The sequence below is a fragment of the Crocuta crocuta genome, unplaced genomic scaffold (assembly GCF_008692635.1).
Source record: "Crocuta crocuta isolate KB4526 unplaced genomic scaffold, BGI_CrCroc_1.0 scaffold68, whole genome shotgun sequence".
Lineage (NCBI taxonomy): Eukaryota > Metazoa > Chordata > Mammalia > Carnivora > Hyaenidae > Crocuta > Crocuta crocuta.
Window position 1 is genome coordinate 2371098 of NW_027532426.1, and position 19569 is coordinate 2390666.

General features: G+C 48.2%; 1 protein-coding gene across 1 annotated transcript; it reads right to left on the minus strand.

Annotated features, from left to right (window-relative positions):
- Window positions 1-2033: 2033 nt before the first annotated feature.
- On the minus strand, window positions 2034-17569 carry PSMD3 (proteasome 26S subunit, non-ATPase 3). Its single transcript, XM_077779209.1, has 12 exons — window positions 17189-17569; window positions 14873-15063; window positions 12955-13092; window positions 10745-10881; window positions 9584-9774; window positions 9308-9411; window positions 4752-4866; window positions 4533-4652; window positions 4286-4389; window positions 3900-4055; window positions 2699-2749; window positions 2034-2492 (listed from the first exon to the last, which is right to left on the minus strand). The coding sequence occupies exons 1-12, from the start codon at window positions 17406-17408 to the stop codon at window positions 2415-2417; spliced, it is 1605 nt and encodes a 534-aa protein (XP_077635335.1). The 5' UTR covers window positions 17409-17569; the 3' UTR covers window positions 2034-2414.
- Between the last annotated feature and the right edge of the window lie 2000 nt (window positions 17570-19569).

The window sequence follows — 19569 nt, forward strand, 5'->3', positions numbered from 1 at the left end:
ACGGAATGAAAACTCGGTGAGGAAAGGAATTTGCTTTATTCAGCTGTTTCTCAGGGCCTAGGACAGTGCTGGGCATGGGATTAACACGACTCGATCTCACAACCGATGCTGAGTGAAAAGAACAAGTTACATTCACGTAACATATCATTTAAAAGATTTAAAAACACACACACAGAAAATACTATCTTTTGTATAAGATAAGGCATAAAAACATAAAGTTGGAAGGCTACTTACGGAATTCATCAGAGTGGGTGCCTCTAGGGAAGGAAGGGAAGGGCCTGGGAAAGAAACAAGATGGGCTTCCAACTGATCTGTAACAGTTTTCCTTGGTTGAAAAAAATGACATAACCAAATGTCACCATTTATTAAACTGGGTGGAAAGTCCATGGGTATTTCTTAGGTTATTCTTCCTGCTTCTCTGTAGTTTTTTAATTTAAAGCAAGAAGCAAAAGCAAAAACAAAGAAACAACAGAGACAACACCCAACTATAAAGTGAACACAGTGAACTCTCCAAGCATAAAAAAGACACTAAGCTTCTCCAGGAAGAGAAAACCAAGCCAACGGGAATGATTACAAGAAACTTCCAGAAAGTGAGCAGACAGAAAAATAGTCCATAGAGTCAAGGTGGGCGAGAACCAGGAAATCATGTCAAATGACCCCAACTTTCTGTAACAGGATGACATACTCTCTAATCTGTTACCAACCAGGAGAGGGTCTGAGGCATTCTGGGCCAGGTGCGGACTATAAAATTTGTTAGCACTGAGGGGCACCTGGCTGGCTCAGTCTTTGGGCATGGGACTCTTCCCCTTGAGTATGGAGCCTACCTTAAAAGAAGAAAAAAAAGATTTTTAACCTCAGCCTGGCTGGCTCAGTTGAGTGTGTAACTCTTGATCCCGGGGTTGTGGGCTGGAGCCCTACCTTGGGTGTAGATTAGTCTCTTTTTTTGAGTTTCATTACACTGGGAGGTGGCAGAAGCTGGAGGCAAGGTCATCATGACCAAGGCTGGGATGGGACGAGGACCCAAAGCAAGGCCAGTCTAAAACATGCCTTTAATGGAAATGAGGGATCCTGGGAGACGAAAATCTTCAGTTGGCGATGAACACACAGTTTACCTTCCCTAACAAACAAGACCTCATCAAACCCAGGGTGCCAGGCACGGGGCAAAGCCCGCGGAGGTCACAAATGCCTCATGCTCTCTAAGAACCGACAAGCTAGTCGTGAAGATAAGACTTTCACACCCCCTGAGAGGATCTGATCTCAAGCCAGTGTTCCAGATGCCACAGGGATAAATCACTGTGAGGCAGGAAGCCTGTGGGAGGTGTAGAAACCCTCGGGGGTGGAGAGCCGGAGCACGGCAGGGGAGGGAACGCACTGAAGCAGAGGCAGACCCACGAGGCTGTGTTCAGTTAACAGCACTCGGCAGGGACAGAGAACGTGTACAGCAACGTCCTAGGCACCACCAGAGAACGGCAGTAATTCAATGACCTGAGATGGGCAGCATCCCTGTTAGCGGGTGGGAGACTTCAAGACCCAGGCGGACACATTTCCCCCCAGGTCTGCAGCTGGGGCCAAAAGGAGCCCTCCAGGCTGACCCAACTCTCACTCTCGGGGAAAAGCCCGCCCCCGCCACTCGGTGAGGGGCAGCTGGGCAAAACCCTGCTCTCAGCCTGCTGCCGCAGCCTTGTCAGAGACCCCTCTCTCATCTGCAATCCTCACCTGAGGGTTGGACCCCCACCATTTCTATGATCCTCTAGGTCTGGATTTTAACTTCAGAGCCAGGTCACGGAGCCTAACCCTTTCTTGGACAGATGTGGGAAAGGAGATGGAGAGGCTTAGCGACTTGCCCACCCAGGTGGATGGGAGAGCGGCCCTCCTGACGCCAGGGCAGCGGCTCTGTACCCTCATCCGTGGTCACACCGGGTCCCCAGATCACGCTGGGGCTGGTCCTCCCAAGACCAGGAAGGAAAACTCTGGGGCTGTCAATACTGTAGGTATGAGAATGCAATCTAGTCATTAAATGATCCGCAAAGAGCTTTGGAGAACTTTTTATTGTTTAAAAATCATAATTGAGCCTTCAAAAAACATACAACCCAACACATGTCCCAATTCCAGTCCCGGACTCCCGGGAGAGCACAGGGCTGTTCCCTCCCATCTGCTGCCCACACCACTAGCCAGGACCCTGCCCTGGGGAGGCCGCCTGCCCACCCTCCTGCCCACCGTGTGATAGGTCACTGGCTGGGGAGGGGTCCTGGGGTGAAGTGGGGGTGACCGGCTCCCTGCACCCCTCACCCCCTGCACATATGCCGTCTGTGAGACGTGTACAGTAAAGGAGCCAGTTCCCTGGGCAGGGGACCCCAAGGGGGAAAGATAAAGAGCCATTCCCCACTCACCCCACTCCTCCCCAGCCCCCCAGCTCAAGGGAAGCTGTCATCGTCATCTTCGGCCATCTCCTTGGCAAACTCCAAGTCCTGCTGCTCTCGCTCACGCCGTTCCTGGGGGCAAGAGGTGGGGTGAGGGCTGGGCTGCTGGGGACCAGTGAGGCGCTCTCACACGGTGCCTGACCTGGCCCAACCCACCCCAAGGTCAGGGACTGCCAGAGTTTCAGAGCTGCGCCCAGTGCTTCCAGAAACCGCCTCCTCCTCCGTCTCTGTAGGGAAGCCTGAGCTTTTAGTCTTATCCAAAGCAGAAAGCACCTTACCTCTGCAGACTCCAAGTCCTTGTTGTACGATTTGGGAGGAAACCTCATGGCCTGAATGAAGCACAGGGGAGAGGGGAGCAAGATAAAGAGAAGGCATGCACTGAACATACATTTATTGTACTCCTTCTGTGTACTGGGCACCACAACAGGAATTCAGCTATTCATTCTCTAGTTTAGTCTAGTGGGGAGCTAGACACGGAAGGTAATTACTACTATACCATGTGTCAAACACTGAAAATGACAATCAAGAGAGCCTAATGTGCCTGACTGGGCAGGGAGGAGGACTGGGCAGGGAGGAGGAAGAGGAGGAAAGGAGCTGGTTGTGGGAATGGAGGAAAGGCATTCCAGGCAGAGGTTTCAATGTGTGAAAAGGCCTGGCCTGAGCTCAATGGGGCCAGCTGGGAGGTGGGGGGTGGGGAGGGAGGAAAAGGTCACAGAGGGCCTTTCATGTCGCCCTGAGCATAGCATTTACCTGATTTTAAGCAAGGCAACAACATTCCTAGTTTCTTGGGGCAAGAAGAGGCCAGGATAAATTCGACAAATGGGGCACGTGGGTGGCTCAAGACAGTTAAGCCTCTGACTCTTGATTCTGGCTCAGGTCATGATCTTGGGGAGCCCCAGGTCGGGCTCTGTGCAGACAGCACAGAACCTGCTTGGGATTCTCTCTCTCTACCCATCTCCTCCCTGCTCACGTGTGCTCTCTCTCAAAATAAACTTTAAAAAAAAGTTTGGTTTTTTTTTTGGCAAACAGTACCAGCACCCAACTCAGTGCCTGCCACAGGATAAAAGCTTAATGGCCTTTTGAGGAACTAGATACCCACCCTACCTTTTCCACAATTCAGACTTCACTAAGTGCCTTAAGACAGTGATTTCATTTAATGCCCTCAACCCTGTGAAACAGGGCAGGTAATCTCTCCATCAGCTTCACAGATGGAGAAACAGAAGTTCAGAGAAGGTGACAGACAGATTTGGAAGCAAATAGGGGACCCTGTACTCTGAATCCATCTGGTCCCCTCCCGGGCAACCAGACCCTTAGAAGCAGACGAAGGCCGTACAGGCCCACATGCCGAGTCCTCCACTGTCTCTGGGGCCCCTGCCCTGCCATTCAGGGGCTTTACAGTGATGGTCCAGGAACTAGGCCAACCTCCTCTGAGGCATCCACAGGTGCTGCTAACCCCCCTCTGCAGCCCTGGCTTCTCACCTTGACGGACATGTTATGGATATCTAGGCAGAAGGAGATACGCTGGTGGAAGGCCAGCTGGGGCTCACGGGTAGAGTAGATATCAATCATCTCCTTGGACTGGACGTAGCCCTTCTCATGGTTGATGCTGGCCTCAATGACGCCATCCCGAATGGCCTGGGAAAGGAAAGGAAGTCACAAGAAAGCTCATCTTCTAAGTGCGAGAACATCCTGTCCGATCCCTCTCCTCCTCACACTTGTACACTCACACACACACTCTCTCTGGCAACTTCCCGGCTTCACTGTAAGATTGGCACTCCTTCATTCCACCACCGGGCCAGTCTCCCATCCCTATCCCCTGAAATACGGCAGGAGGGTGGCAACTTCAGTCCCGGAACTAGCCCCACCTTGGCAACAATGAACTCTGCATCCTCTGGGCTATCCAGCTGCAGCTTCTGGGCGATGTCGGCCAGGGAGATTCGGGAATAGGAAAGGCTGATCATGCGCACACCTGGGAGAGGAAGGAGCACTGGGGTGGGCAGGGCGGCCACAGACCCCCGCCCACCCACGGACACCCACAGGGTTGCCCCCATCCCTTGCAGAAGTCAATCTGGGTCCTGCTCTTCCCGGGGCCCCTCAGACTCCGATCCACACCTGTCTTAATGACATTGTGCCGCAGTCGGATGATTAGGGTATAGGTCCCATCTGCTTGAAACTTCTCTCCAAATTGGTCCAGGACCTGGTTGAACTTGGCAAGGTTTCCGGTCCTGACAGCTGGAGAGGGGAGTGGATCAGATGATGCAAGCGGGAAACCCACTGAAGAGGCTGCAGTGCTAGGGGTCTGGCAAGCTCTGGGAGTGGGAGCGGCCTTACCTTGAGTCAGAAGGAAGTAGGGCATGAGGGAGCGCTTGAGGGACGGCTGGCGGAACTGTAGCCGGTCCGGGATCTCCCCAAGCAGCAACTCCACCACAATCAGAAGCTTGTGCACCTGGCAGTGTGTGACACAGAGACACAGTGGGCAGGGAGCCCCGGCAGGAGGGAGGAGAGAGAGAAAAGGGCTTCAGAGCAGTCAGACACATTGGGAAACGAAAACAGCACTGTGATTAGGCCCACGCAGAGCTGGGCGTGGAATCAAAGGTCTGCCTCTGGAGCTGGGTACCGGGAATATCTGCCTCTGACCACACTGAGCCCTGAGTTCCAGTTCATCTGGCCAGTCCACACACACCGCTCTGCCATGACAGCCCTCTGGAGTACAGGCCAGATGGGCAGGTCCTGTGGCTCTGAAGTGGTGAGAAGACAGGACTTAGTGGCCTAGGGAATGGGGTGTGACTAGCCAAAGATGGTAGTTAGAGAGGTGGATCATTCCTGGAGGAAAGGAGGTGAATGTATAGAACCAGTTATCTGGGTAGAGGCAGAAGCTCAGGAAGGGGGCTGGCAGAACCTCAGTGAATGGGCCAGGTATGGATGCAGGAGGCTGGCTGGAAAACTGGGCTCTTCCTTCTCCATAAAACTGCGAGTACCTCTGCGTGCCTACTGTGGATTCAGTACCAGGGGAGGAAAACTATAAGAGGAGTGATGATTAGCAATAAGGAGCTTCCTACCAAGTGGGACAGACAGAAACACACAAGAGAAGTAAGGGGTTAAAATGGGTGATGGGGGGCGCCTGGGTGGCTCAGTTGGTTAAGCATTCGACTTCGGCTCAGGTCATGATCACATGGTTCGTGGGTTCGAGCCCTGTGTCGGGCTCTGTGCTGATGGCTAGCTCAGAGCCTGGAGCCTGCTTCAGATTCTGTGTCTGTCTCTCTCTCTGACCCTCCCCTGCTCACACTATTTCTCTCTCTCTCGGAAGTAAATAAAACATTAAAAAATTAAAAAAAAAAAAAGGGTGGTGGGTGAGGGGCACCTGGGTGGCTCGGTCAGTTAAGTGTCTGACTCTGGCTTAGGTCATGATCTTGCGGCTAGTGAATTCAAGCCCCACAGTGGGCTCTGCGCTGACAGCTCGGAGCCTGGAGCCTGCTTTGGATTCTGTGTCTCCTCCTCTCCCTGCCCCTCCCCTGCTTGCACTTTGTCTCTCTCTCAAAAATAAACAAACAATAAAAAAAAAAAGGTGGTAGGTGATCATGCCCACACCCACCCACATAATACCCATGATGTTGCCTCATTCCCTAGAGCAATCCATGAGGGAGGGGAAAAGCAGGAAAAAGGCAGAAGTTAATACATGCCATTGGATTCTGATGAAGCAGAAAAAGGAGGGAGGATGTTTCAGTCCAGGAAACAGATTAGAAAAGAGGTGGATAAGTGTGAGGACATGCCTCAATGAAGTCTGGAAGGTGACGAGGGATGATGGGCCAGTCTAGGGACGTGCTGTTTTGAAAGCCAGGCTGACTTCAGAGTTTGGAGACCGTATGCTAGTGTTTACTCACTAGCTGGGAAAAGCTGAGTAACTGAGTCCCTTCGTTTCCTAGTCCCTAAAATGGGTGGCAATGGTGGCAGTGGCGCCGGCACCGTAACCCCCAGCCTGCCTACCTCACAAGACTGTAATGCTCTATTGGGCAGGAAAGGCGGAACAATGCAAGCTTCCCGGCCAAGGCTCACACGGGCCTGGAAGTGTGTTTAGTTAGGCGGTTGTGCGGAAGCTGGGTTGGTAAAGGGAAGGATGGTGACCAGAAATGCTAGTTGCTTGAACAAGGGCACCGGCGATACCAGAGAGGAGCCAACACAAAAGACATGAGGGCAAATCAACAGACAACTTAGTGATGGGGGGGTGGGGTGGGCAGGGGGCAGGGGGAGTCTGGGATGATCCCAAAGCTCCTATCTTGATTAGGAGAGCAGAAGGAAGGACTGGTAGGTGGTGCTCAGAGGGGTTTCTTTTGGACAAGGTGAGTGTGAGGAGTATCTACACAGAGACGTGTGGTGGGAAGCTGGATTTGTCGATCTGCTGTTCATTAGGGGAGTCAGAATTAGTATCAAGCTCAAGTTTGAACCCCCAAACTCATATGTTGAAGTCCTTAACCCCTCAGGACCTCAGAATGTTACTATACAGGCACAGGTTCAGTTCCAGACCACCACACCAAAGTGAGTATCACAATAAGGCGAGTCAAAGAACTTTTTGGTTTCCCAGTGCACACACAAGTTATGTTTCTACTATACCATAATCTATTATATATTAAGTATGCAACAGCATTATGTTAAAAAAAAACAACAAAAACACTCTATGTACCTTAATTTGAAAATACTTTGTTAAAAAAATCTGGTTTTGCAACAAGTCGTAACCATTGATGGCGGATCACCGTAACTGAGATCATAATGAAAAAGTTTGAGGGGTGTCTAGGTTGCTCAGTCAGTTAAGCATCCGACTCATGGTTTGTGAGGTCAAGCCCTACACGGAGCTCTGCACTGACGGTAAAGAGCTGGCTTGGGATTCTCTCTCTCCCCTTCACTCTGCCCCTCCCCAACTCGTGCATGCGCTCTTTCTTAAAATAAATACACTTTTAAAAAAAAGTTTGAAATATCGTGAGAATGAGCAAAATGACAGAGATACAAAGTGAGCAAATGCTGTCGGAAAAATGGCACTGAGACACTTGCTCACCGCAGAGTCGCCACTAACCTGCAATTTATAAAAACGTGTATGTGCGAAGTGCAATAAAACAATGTGTGCCTTTATTTGGAGACAGAGCTTTTAAAGAGATAATTAAGGGACATGAGATCATATGAGTGAGTCCTAATCCAATATGACTGGTGTCCTCACAAGAGATTAGGATATAGTCATGCAGGGAAGGAAGACCATTTGAAGAGACTGGAAGACATCGGCCATCTATAAGTAAGAGAGGCCCTCGGGAGAAACCAACCATGCTGACATGCTGATGTTAGACTTCTGGCTTTCAGAACTATGAGAAAATAGATCTCTGCTGCTTAAACCACCCAGTCTGTGGTAGCTTCTTATGACGGCTGAGCAGACGAAGACAGTTAAGAAATGGACTCTGGTGAAGTATCATGGGAGGTCCATGGTGAGCCATGAAAGCAAGGAAGATCACCCAAGGTGAGAACGCAACTTTTACTACAGATGAATAAGCTTTCAAAGTGTTCTGCTGTGGACCCCACTTTAAACCTGAGGCCTCTTTTTACACTTTTTCCTTCTCCCTGCTTTCCTTTAAGCAGCTTCTCTTTTCCCGTCCCTTCCTAGTTCCTCCAAGGCCTTGGCTCATCACCTATTTGCTTAAGTCTCTCTGTGTTGAAGTCCCCCCAGCTCTGCTTCTTCCTCTCTCAAGCAACCACCTCATCTCTTTCCTGGCCAAAGATCTCTCACCCTAACCCTCTCTACTCCTTCCTGCTGCCTGGCTCCATCACAGAAACCCTGAAACCTCATGCATCCATAGTAAAGTCTGGTTTGAAAACCCTGCTTTTCAAGGGAATCAAGAGCAAAAATAAATGATTGGGACCTCATCAAGATTAAAAGCTTCTGCACAGCCAAGGAAACAACCCAGAAAATTAATAGGCAACCAACGGNTGCTTTACCCCACAATGTCTCTCTCCCCAGGACACAACACAGTTTATATGCTACTTACTTGTGTTTTCAGAAACTTTAGTGTATGTCCTATGTTGGAAGTAATCAACACTCTGCACATGTACTGTGTATGTGCGAAAGCCATTCCCTTCTGGAAAATTCTACCCATTTGCAAACACCAGAGTAAATTTAACTTTTTTAAGATGTCTTTAATTATTTGACTGAAATCAAACCTGTCTTTCTCTGAACTTCTGAAAAGAAACAGACCAAATCTCGATTACACTGACCTAATTATCGTACATTTTTACCCCATTCTCTTTCAAGGGCACTAGGAGGTAGAGGTCATGTTGAGGTGGGAGCAGACGTTTGTAGTTGGGAAACGGGGGCCCAAATTCTGGCTACCAGGCTGTGACTTTACACAAGCTCTCAAGCCTTTCTAGGTCAATGTTCTTGCCTATCTCACAGTGCCTAATACCAAGGTCACCACTCAAAAAATACTTGGTGACTTGACAGCTGTTAGGTGGCCAACGTTTATCTCCACCTGAACCAGTCAACCTTATGGAGATTTTCTGGGTTCCCTGCAGAGAGAAAACTGCTCCCAACTGGGCAAGTGAGAAACCAGGGAAGAGCCTGGGGATTCTCAACATAATCCAGGCTCATGCCTGGAATGACGGTAAGGAGAGCTGGGGCAATGAGAATACTCTCAACCTATCTACCAAGGAGAATACTCTGAACATAACCACTGGAGGTGCAGCTAGCTTCTGCTTACTGTGCTCTGACCAATGTTATGCACAAATGCATTATGCACAATAATAAACCTTTTGGATAATGAAGGGTAGGGGTACCTTCCCTGGCCCGTGGAGGGAAACAGAACCAAAGCACTATCAGATGAATAATCAGTGTAGGGATGAGAACTGCTGCTCACCGTCTGTTTGAAGCCAACAGCTGTGTGCTGAGGGGCCTTGCGAAGGGCATTGGTCATTGTTCTCCGGGCCTCTGAGTACTCCAACTGAATAGCTTTGATTCGCCCTGGGTGTGGAGAAGGGAGTGGGTGAAGAGAACGGCATCATCCAAAGCCCCTTGCAAACCAGAGTGTCAAATGGGTGTCTCATGCACCAAGTGCACCAAATATTTAGGAAATTTGCACTGGGTGAGCCTGAGACACTTCTGATCTGACTCGAGGGTCGGGCCCATCGCTCACCTGTGTAGTACAGGTACCTGGCCCACTCGTTGTTGTTGGCCTGCTCGGGGAACACGGACTTGGACACCAGCTTCTCAGCCTGGTCATACAAGCTATAGTGTAGGTAGTTCCGCAGCAGGAGGTTCAGCAGGGTGGCCTGTCCATCAGCGTCATGCCGAAGGGTGGCTGTCCGGAGCCGAGCGTGCAAGAAGCTTCAAGAAGAGAAGAACAGAGATATCAAAAGCCTCAAATAATAACTCTGAATTGCTCTGACCTCTCCATTCTCTCTCAATTCCAAAAAAAGTGACACAGACTGCTTTTTTTGGTTATTCACTGAATACTCAACTATCGAGTGCCTGCAGCGTGAAGCACTATTCTAGGTGCACAAAAAGGTAGGTGCACAAAAAGGACACAACTCTGCACCCTCGCGGGGGTGACAGACAATGATCATGATAAGTAAGCATATTACTAGCCTGATAGGAGGAGATCAGGGCTATGGAGAAACGAGGGTAAGTGCAATGGGGAACACAGGAGGGGAGGAGGATGGGGCTGCAATTTTAAATTTTTTTTTTTTAATGTTTTATTTATTTCTAGCAGAGAGAGAGAGAGAGACAGCGCAAGCAGGGAGGGTCAGAGAGAGAGGGAGTCACAGACTGAAACAGGCTCCAGGCTCCGAGCTGGCAGTCAGCACAGAGCCCGACGCAGGGCTTGAACCCACGAACCGCGAGATCATGATCTAAGCGAAAGTCGGAGCTTAACCGACTAAGCCACCCAGGCGCCCCGGGGCTGCAATTTTAAATAGCTTGATCGGGGTAGGACTCGCTGAGAAGGGAACAATTAAGCAAAGACTTGAAGGAAGCAGGGAGAAGAGCATTCTCAGCAGAGGGAAGAGCATGCCTGGTATGCCCCAGGAAGAGCAGGGAGGCCAGTGTGGGCGAGGAGTCAGGGGAGCAGAGGGCGGTGGAGTCAAGAAGGCAGCAACAGGGGCCAGAGCATGTCAGGTTTTATGTGCTACTATGAGTACTTCAACTCTTCCCTGAGGAAAATGGGGAGCCACCACCAGGTTTAAGCAGAGGAGTGAGATGTTTTCCAGCCTGTCCTTCTACCCTTGACCTACCAATCAGTTCTCCCTTGACGTGGAGTCAGACCTTGGCTTTGGGGTCAGACCTCGGCCACCCGTACCTGCGCACCACATCCAGCTTGTCCAGGAACTCATAGACCCGGGCGTGATAGTAGTAACACTTTGCGGCCACAAGGTCCAGGGCCCGGCGGTTCTGAGTGCTGATCTTCTGCATCAGGTCGTCAGAGATCTTCTGTGCCTGGGGAGGCAGCCAAAAAAGAATCAAGTGGCCGTTCTTTAAAAAGTTGGACAAGGAGCAATCACATGAGCCAGCAGCTCCCCTTCAAGGCATAAATCCAGGAGAATTGGAAACATATGTTCACATAAAAGCCTCTACACAAATGTTCACAGCGGCATCATTCATAATTACCAGAAAGTGAAATGATCCAAAGTGCCCATCACGGGATGAATGGATAAACTAAATGCACCATATCCATACAATGGAATATTATTCACCCACGAAAAGGGCTGGACCACAGATACACACAACATGGACAAACCCAGAAAACGCTGTGCTAACTCAAAGAAGCCAGACACAAAAGGCCATGTATTATATAATTCCATTTACAGGAAATATCCAGAACAGGAAAATCCATGAGCCAAAAAACGGAGATGAATAGTTGTCAAAGGCTGAGGTTGGGGGCAATGGGGAATGACTATTAACAGCAATGGGGTTTCTTTCTGGGATGATGAAATTATTCTGGAATTAGACACTGATGATGGTTGTACAACCTTGTGAACACACCCAAACCCACTGAACTGTACGCTCTGTTTTTTTTTTATAATTTTTAAAAAGTTTATTTCTTTATTTTGAGAAAGAGCCTGAGTGGGGGAGAGGTAGGGGAGAGGGGGAGAAGGGGGGGAGAGAGCGAGGGAGGGAGGGAGAAGGAATCCCAAGCAGGCTCTGTATTGTCAGTGCAGAGTCCAACACAGGCTCAAACTCACAAACTGTGAGATCATGAGCTAAAATCAAGAGTTGGATGCTTAACTGAGCCACCAGGAGCCCCATAATTGATTTTATACCTTCATTTTTTAAAAGTTTATTTATTCTTGAGAGAGAGAGAGAGAGAGAGAGAGAAAACAAACTAGTGGAGGAGGGAAGGAGAGAGGACACAGAATCTGAAGCAGGCTCCAGGCTCTGAGCTGTCAGAGCAGAGCCTGATGCAGGGCTCAAACCCACAAGTTGTGAGATCATGACCTAAGCTGAAGGAGGATGATTAACTGACTGAGCCATGCAGGCACCCCTGATTTTAAGTAACCTCTGCACCCAATGTTGGGCTTGAACTCATGACCCGGAGACCAAGAGTCACGCTCTACTGACTGAGCCAACCAGGTACCCCTGAATTGTACATTTTATTTTTTATTTTTGTATACATCANTCTTGATCCATCTGAATTGTACATTTTAAAGGGGGTGAATTATGGGGCACCTGGGTGGCTTAGTCAGTTGAGTGTCCGACTTCAGAGTCATGGGTTGGAGGCCCCATAGGGGTCTGGGCTGACAGCTCAGAGCCTGAGCCTGCTTCAAATTCTGTCTCTCTCTCTCTCTCTCTCTGCCCCTTCCCAACTTGTGCACTCTCTTGCTCTCTCTCAAAAATAAATAAATATTAAAAAACTAAAAATAAAATAAAGAGGGTCAGTTATATTTAGAAATAAACAAAAACTAACTCATGGAAAGGCAAGGAAAAAACAAAACAGGAAATTAAGAGGGACCTGTCATTGCTTAAGCATGCCCTTGGGACAGTGGCTGTGACTGACAAAGAAGTTGGTCCCAGTCATGGGGGGGCAGTGGCAGTGCACAGTATCCATGGAGTTGTTCAGTCCGATGAAAAGAGCTGCTACTTATTAAAATATTGTGAAAGCTTACTATATGCAGATCGTTGTGCCAGTATTTTATTTAATGCCAACAATGACCTTGTAAGGTGGGCACTATTTTCCCCATTTGACACAAAGCCAGGAAAACTTAAATTTGCCTAAGGTATAGCTGGGATTTGAACTCAGGTTTCTGTCTCCAAATCTCTTTATCCTAACAGAATCCACAACACTGGTACTATGCCACAGAAAAGTGCAGAATGGTGGCGGCCAGCCCCTTCCCACGGTGCCTGAACGGGAGCTGAGGTGGCTTCCTGGATGTGGGGGTAGGTGTGTCCCACGTGGGGTGAGTCTGGGGGTACTGTTAAGAACCCAGTGATTCTCTCCCTTCACCGCGATCTTTCCTACAAAACCTGTGCACTGCTTGGGACATGTTAATCTCGCTCACTGGCCCTGGATACCTCTTTGTAGCGCTTGCTGTTCATCAGGAAGATGACCATGAGGAGCTGTAGATAGGCTTCCACTTCAGGCAGGAGGGGTGCTGATGCAGCTTTTCCTGTTCGGGGACGGAACTGTAAATCAGCTTCGGTGTCCATGGGCTAGGGGAAGACATGAATTACTGTGGAAAAGCTCAGTCAGATCAATCAATCAAGAATTTATTAAGCACTCACGACGTAATTCAACAAATATTTACTGAATGCCTACTATGTGCCAGACTTTTCTAGGTACTGGGGATACAAAAATAAAGATGGGACAGTCACCTTCTGGAAGAAGTCAAGGAGGCTGGCAACAGAAATAAAAAAAAGGGTTACAGCAATGTAACAGACATCTTTACAGAATATAATGGGGACAGAATAGATGACGTAAGGACCCCTCAAAGAGCCTACAATCTAAGTAGAGAGATTAAACCACCACACCTGAACCCAATGCAAATTTGAGCAGATAGGGTTTAATAAAGTAACATAATTCTAGAGATGAGATCAAGAACAATGAGATACAATTTTTTTGGGGGGGAGGGGTAGGGACAAAGGAAATTTGGGGCAAGTGACATACACATAGTACTCATTATCAGATCTAGTCACCAAGCTGGAATAACATGGAACGGCTCAAACAGCAAACATGTTGGGTGAATTTAGAGATACGAAGGTTACAAAACACTGCAGGTGAGGCTGGGGGAGCGTGCTCTCTCCTGTTCCCAGACAACAGGCTCTTCATCATTCCACCTCAAGGGATTTTCTGAGTTTTCACATTTATGGAACAGCCTGTGAGGATTTTAGCGAGATGAATGTGGCTGAAGCGACAATGTGGTTTGAGAAGGGGCAGGACCTGGACATAAGGGGGTACGATTGTACAGCCGGAAAGGAAAAGGAGAGGTCTTTCATGGCATGGAGACCATTGCCGGCACAAAACTAACTTCCTCAGTATATTCACTATGTGCCAGGGAAGGTTCTAAGACATTCCTTTCTTCTACCTCAACACTCCAATCTGTTCACCACATTTAACGAAGAAAATGAGACATAAGGAGGTTAGGTCACTTGCTCAAGTCCCACAGGTACCAAATGGCATAGCTGGGATTTAAATTCAACTCTACCTCCAGAACCTGTGCTGTTTTCTTTAACATTTTATTTCATTTCTTTTAAGGTTGTTTATTTTTTGAGAGCAGGCACACTCACACAAGATGGGGAGAGGAGAGAGCGGGAGAGAGAATCCTAAGCAGGCTCCGACCCACAAACTGTGAGATCATGACCTGAGTGGAGATCAACTGATGCTTAATCGAGCCACGTAGGTGCCCCCAGGACCTGCGCTCTTAACCACTATTTTATATGTCCTCTGGTGAGGCTTCCGAGGTGGCACCCTCTCCTGGACAATGGAGACCACCACTCAATCAGAGGAGTGTTTGTGCTGGGGAGCCGCGGGAAGGAGGTTTCATTCAAAGGTTCTCGATTCCCAGCTTTTTTCCCTGACTCAGAAGAATGACTGAATAGGGGCACCTGGGTGGCTCAGTTGGTTGAGCGTCCCACTTCAGCTCAGGTCGTGATCTCACAGTCCGCAGGCTCAAGCCCCGCGTCGGGCTCTGTGCTGACAGCTCAGAGCCTGGAGCCTGCTTCTGATTCTGTGTCTCCCTCTCTCTCTGTCCCTCAAAAATAAATAAATGTTAAAAAAATTTTAAAATATCTGTTCAAAAAAATAGAAAAATGACACTATAGGGCAGAAAGGTGATTTCCTTGTTAGGGAACAAATGAGTTTTAAAATGGGTTGCTTTGCTTCACCACTCAGCTACAGCAGGTCTTCAAGATGGGAAATATTCACATCAGGGATGGGGGTGGGAGATGTGGTCAGAGACCAAGCCTGCATCCTTTAAGCACCTGACTCACTCACCTCTTCCAGGAAGGGGAGCAAGAAGTCTCGAGTGGCATTATTTGAGGTGAAGAAGCCATGGACAGCCTTATATAGAACGTAGTGGTTGAGGCGACGTGATGTGGAAGGCAGCATCCGCAGGGCCCTCAGCACGAAGCGAGGCTCCTTGCCAGAGACTGCCTTCTCCAGCTGTTTCACATGCTCTTTGATGTCTGTGGAGGGCCACAGAAGAAAACAATGTTACTTCCAATTCTTCCCATTCCCTCCCGCCCTCCAAGCAAGTAGTTCTAGAGAACATCTTATAAAAGGACAAGATGTAGCCAATCACTTCTTTTGCCTGGTAGAGTTAAGCAATACTTACAGATGCTATACAATGATTTTAAGACCTAACGAAGAGACAAAAATTAGAGCTGGGGGTGGGGGGGGGTGGGTAGAGGGTGACAGAAAGAGGAAAAAAGGAAACGAACAATAAGAAACGACGAGCAAAACAAATAAATGACGTTTTAACAGGTCTCTAAACAAGAAAAGACTTTCTAACTGTAAACAACGGGAGAGGGGCACCTGGCTCAGTCAGCTTTTAATTTCGGCTCAAGTCATTATCCCACCATTTGTGGGTTTGAGCCTCGAGCCCCTATGGGCTCTCAGCTGACAGTGGGGAGCCTTCTTGGGATTTTCTCTCTCCCTCTCTCTGCCCCTCCTCCACCCTCTCTCTTTCTCAAAATGAATAAACTTAAAAAAACCACAATGGGATAAATCACACACACACACACACACACACACACACACACGAATGATGAACTCCACTCTAAAAAAAATCCTTCTGAATAACTGTAAAAAATATATATACATATATATGTGTGTATATATATATACACACATATATATGTGTGTGTATATATATATACATATATGTAACAAATGTGACCGGAGTCATATTCTTATTTTACAAAGAGCTTGCATAAATGATTAGAACTAAAAATGAACACAAATAAACAAAACAAAAAGAAGAAATTCAGCTAATAGACATGAAAATACATTTTACTAGCATTTGAATACTTGCAAATGGAAATGTTTTCAACTACCAAATTGGTAACATTTAAGAAATCATAACATAGAGTTAGGAGTGAACAGGATATTTCTGTTGGTATAATATAAATCAGTACAGTTTCTCTGGACAATACATATAAAAAAAAACCTTAAAAACGCCTGCCCTTTCAACTGAGGCATATTTAGAATTGATACTGAAGAAATCATCGTAAAGGCAGACTAAAAACTTGGTCACAAAGATGATTGTTGCAAAGCTATTTATAACAGTAAAAAACTGGCAACAACTAACATGTCCAGGAATAAGGGAATACATTTCATTGGTAGTTCCTTAGTCACCTTTGTACACTTAGCATAGGATGCCTGAGTCCCATTAATGACATAGTAATGATAACCCCTAACGTTACAGAGGGTTTACTATGTGTTCATCATTAGAGAAAAAACCCAACGGACAGTCTGGATCCACTTGATCCAGAGCTGGGAAAATAAAATGGCACCAGGACCACACACAGTGGGAAGCTCTCACTCTACCCACTTCAACTGTGGACAGGATCTCTAAGAAAAATGTGAATTTGGAGGCGCAAGAGGGCTGTAAGAAACTGGAAACAAGCACTTAGGAGAAAAGACATGGAGGGATTGGTACATACTTTAGGTCGAAGGTATTAGGAACTCAAACAAAGATGACGCCTAAAATCTTAAAAGTCTGTAATGTGTTTAAACTCTTTAGAAACAGGAGTAAGGGAGCAGAAGTGCAACAGGATTGCTGGGGAACCTTCGTTACAGAAACAAGCAAGATAGTGAGTAGAAAGGCTTCTCTTGCGTGAATTTGCTAGAGAGAGCTAACAACAGACAACTTTTGTACAGTCTTAAAATTCAAAGGCCAGTATTCTGCGTCACTCTGACCCCCTTTACACACATACATACATACAAACACTGGTTTCTACTGGGATCAATCATATGCTGGGGGCGTTAGAATCGGTTCGGTGCATGTAAACCGAGTAGGTCAGAGAAGACCTAGAAGAGAGAGTCTACAGGCCCAGTGAGATCTACTTCTAGATGCAACTCAGGCAGGGGAAGAGGAGTTGTGTGTGAAGGGAGGAGTCCGGAACCTGGAGCGAAGGTTCAGTTATAGGGACTGGGGTCGGAAGTGTCAGGGTACTAGGGGCGGGCACTGGGGATGGCACTAAGGAATCGGGGATGGTGGAAGCTGCGCTGGGGTTCCCGAGCGTAGGCTGGAACCCCCGGGCGCTGTCATCCGTGGCCACGGCAAGTCCCCGGCCCGGGCTCTCGTACCCTCCAAGGTGACGGTGTCCAGCTCTCGCTGGGAATGCTCAGCCGCCGCCGCCGCCGTTTTGCCGTCAGCCTCCCCCGCTGACCCGGCACCCGCCGCCGCCTCCTCTTTCATCTCCACATCCTGGGGAGTCGGGGGCGGGGGTGGTTCTTGTTCCCCACCGCCCGGCGGCGGCTTTGCCTTTTCCGCGCCGCGGCGGCGCCCCGAGCCCTCCTGTTTCATGGTGCCCGGGGTCGCGGCCTAGTCCGGGGGCCGAGACCGGAGGTTCGCGTGAATCCTCGCACCAGGAACCAGGAACCGAGCCGGGCCTGCACACGAGCGCGGGCTCGCGACGGGCCGCACGATGACGGAGCAGCTGCAAACTCTTGCCCGGCGCTGGGCCTTCTGGGAAACTCCAGGCCCGGCTGGCCGAAGGCCGAGTCCACAAAAGGGAAAGAAATCAACAGCCGAGGTGCAGGATGGAGGCGGATCTTCGAGGAAGGAACGGGGAGGAGCCTGTATGGGTTTGCCGGGCTTTCTTTGGAGCGCTTCAGAGGGTTGATTTTCTTGTTCCTCTCGAGTGCATTTCCGTGCACGTCCACGAGATGTCCCCTCAGGCTCCAATCTGGGTTACACCGGACTCGAAGAGCACCCAAACCGATGTGAAGTGGGGTAGGGCCTATCGCAGCGCAGGGCGCTATGGCGTCATTGAGTTGCCAGGCGGTTTCTTGCCCTCCAGTCGCTCAGTTGCCCTCAGTTTAGGGTCGCGATCGAGATTCGATTCGTACTCAACCGCCGCCCAGTGCATCCCGCGCGAGGGCAGAAGCTACGAAAGAGATATGTGAGCCCCGAACTGGAGAGTTGGAGGAACTCAATGGATTCAGACTTCCTTGTCAGATTTTAGCTAGTGCAGAAAGTAACGCCTAAAATCCCTGCGGCCTGGGAAGGCGGATGGGGGAAGAGTGCCTTTGTGTACAATCACTCCAATATAAAATATACGGGACTACTCTATGTGAGGCCCAGGGCTAGCATGTTCGAGGGCGAGGTTATAAAAAAAACAGCCCTAGAATGTAGTCTGCTCGAAGCTCCCCTCTGCCATGTGTTGTGAGGCGGGAGGAAAGCAGGTGGAAGCCCCTTTTGGCAGTCTTCAGGGATGCCTGTTTGCATCCAGACACTGCAGTGAAACGGAGAGCAGAATAATAGTGTACCTAAAGAGAATCTAAGAATCCCCAGGGGAAGGAAATTGAGTCAGAAACCCTGTCCACTTATTTTTCAAAGGAATCTTCCAGTGATTGTGCACGAGGAGGACACAGGTTCCAACTTCTTAAGACACAAAACAAACCAAAAAACTCCCTCCCTATCTTGGAACTTGTATCACTTCTCTTGGTGGAAGTCCTGAAAAAAAAATTTTTTTAAAGAGAGTGACAGAAGTATATTAATAGTTACAGGTTTAACTTTGCACATAAATCTAGTTCGAAAAAGATGTATTAGTAAATAAGTACCTATTTCCCCCAACCTTTAAAAACTTACATGAAGCCTAGGATAAATGTACTGAAATTAGATTTCCTGGGCAACCCTAGACAACTGTGTGGTGAAAGAGTATTTGCAAAGAGGAAAGCAGCTACACAATGAAAAGTTCCGAACTAGAGGATAATCGACTAAGCTGTCTTTCAAATATGACTTGTGTGATGCTCCTTTCCATATTTTGGTCCCTTCCACTTGCTCTTTAATCTATTATGTGCTGATTTTCTGCAAATAATACAATTAAAAACTACCCCTCAGAGCAAAAATCTGCAATAAAATGTGTAATAGTTTGTGTATAGTAGCTGGTTTAATATAACATTATCCAAATAACTAATCAGTTACTACTTTTGAAAATCTGTACTAAGAAACATTAAAAGCAACAAAAGACTGTCTCTGTTCCAAATTTAGGCCTATTTGAATGATTTTCAATATATAGCCTACCTCAATGTAGGGGTTACATCTAGTAAAGTCTTGCTGATCAGACTACTAAGACTGTGATTATATAGATGGTCCACTAGGATCTTGGTTGATTCCCTTCCTTAGCTGAATTATATTAGATTCCTTCTATGTGTTTCTCGTATTGAGGAGAATCATTAAGAAAGGATCCATCATCCACATGCTCACATAAAGCCCGCCTCTCCACCCCATACCCATGTCCCACCCCCCATAATAAAAACCACAAGTTAGTTGTGAGAAGTCCTGAATTTTAAATTTTTAAAAATGTTTTATTTATTTCTGAGAGAGAGAGAGAGAGGGACAGAATGAGCAGGGGAGGGTCGGGGTGGGGGGGGAGATATAGAATCTGAAACAGGCTCCAGACTCTGAGCAAGCTGTCAGCACAGAGCCCAACACAGGGGTTGAACCCACAAACCATGAGATC

Bases quoted from the DNA above. Each gene is read 5' to 3' on its own strand.
- PSMD3 (XM_077779209.1), bottom strand. From the start codon at position 17,408: ATGAAACAGGAGGGCTCGGGGCGCCGCCGCGGCGCGGAAAAGGCAAAG. The intron at 4,867-9,307 runs GTGAGCAGCAGT...ACACACTGCCAG, and splicing joins CTGTTGGCTTCAAACAGACG to GTGCACAAGCTTCTGATTGT. The intron at 4,390-4,532 runs GTGTGGATCGGA...TTCCTCTCCCAG, and splicing joins GCACAATGTCATTAAGACAG to GTGTGCGCATGATCAGCCTT.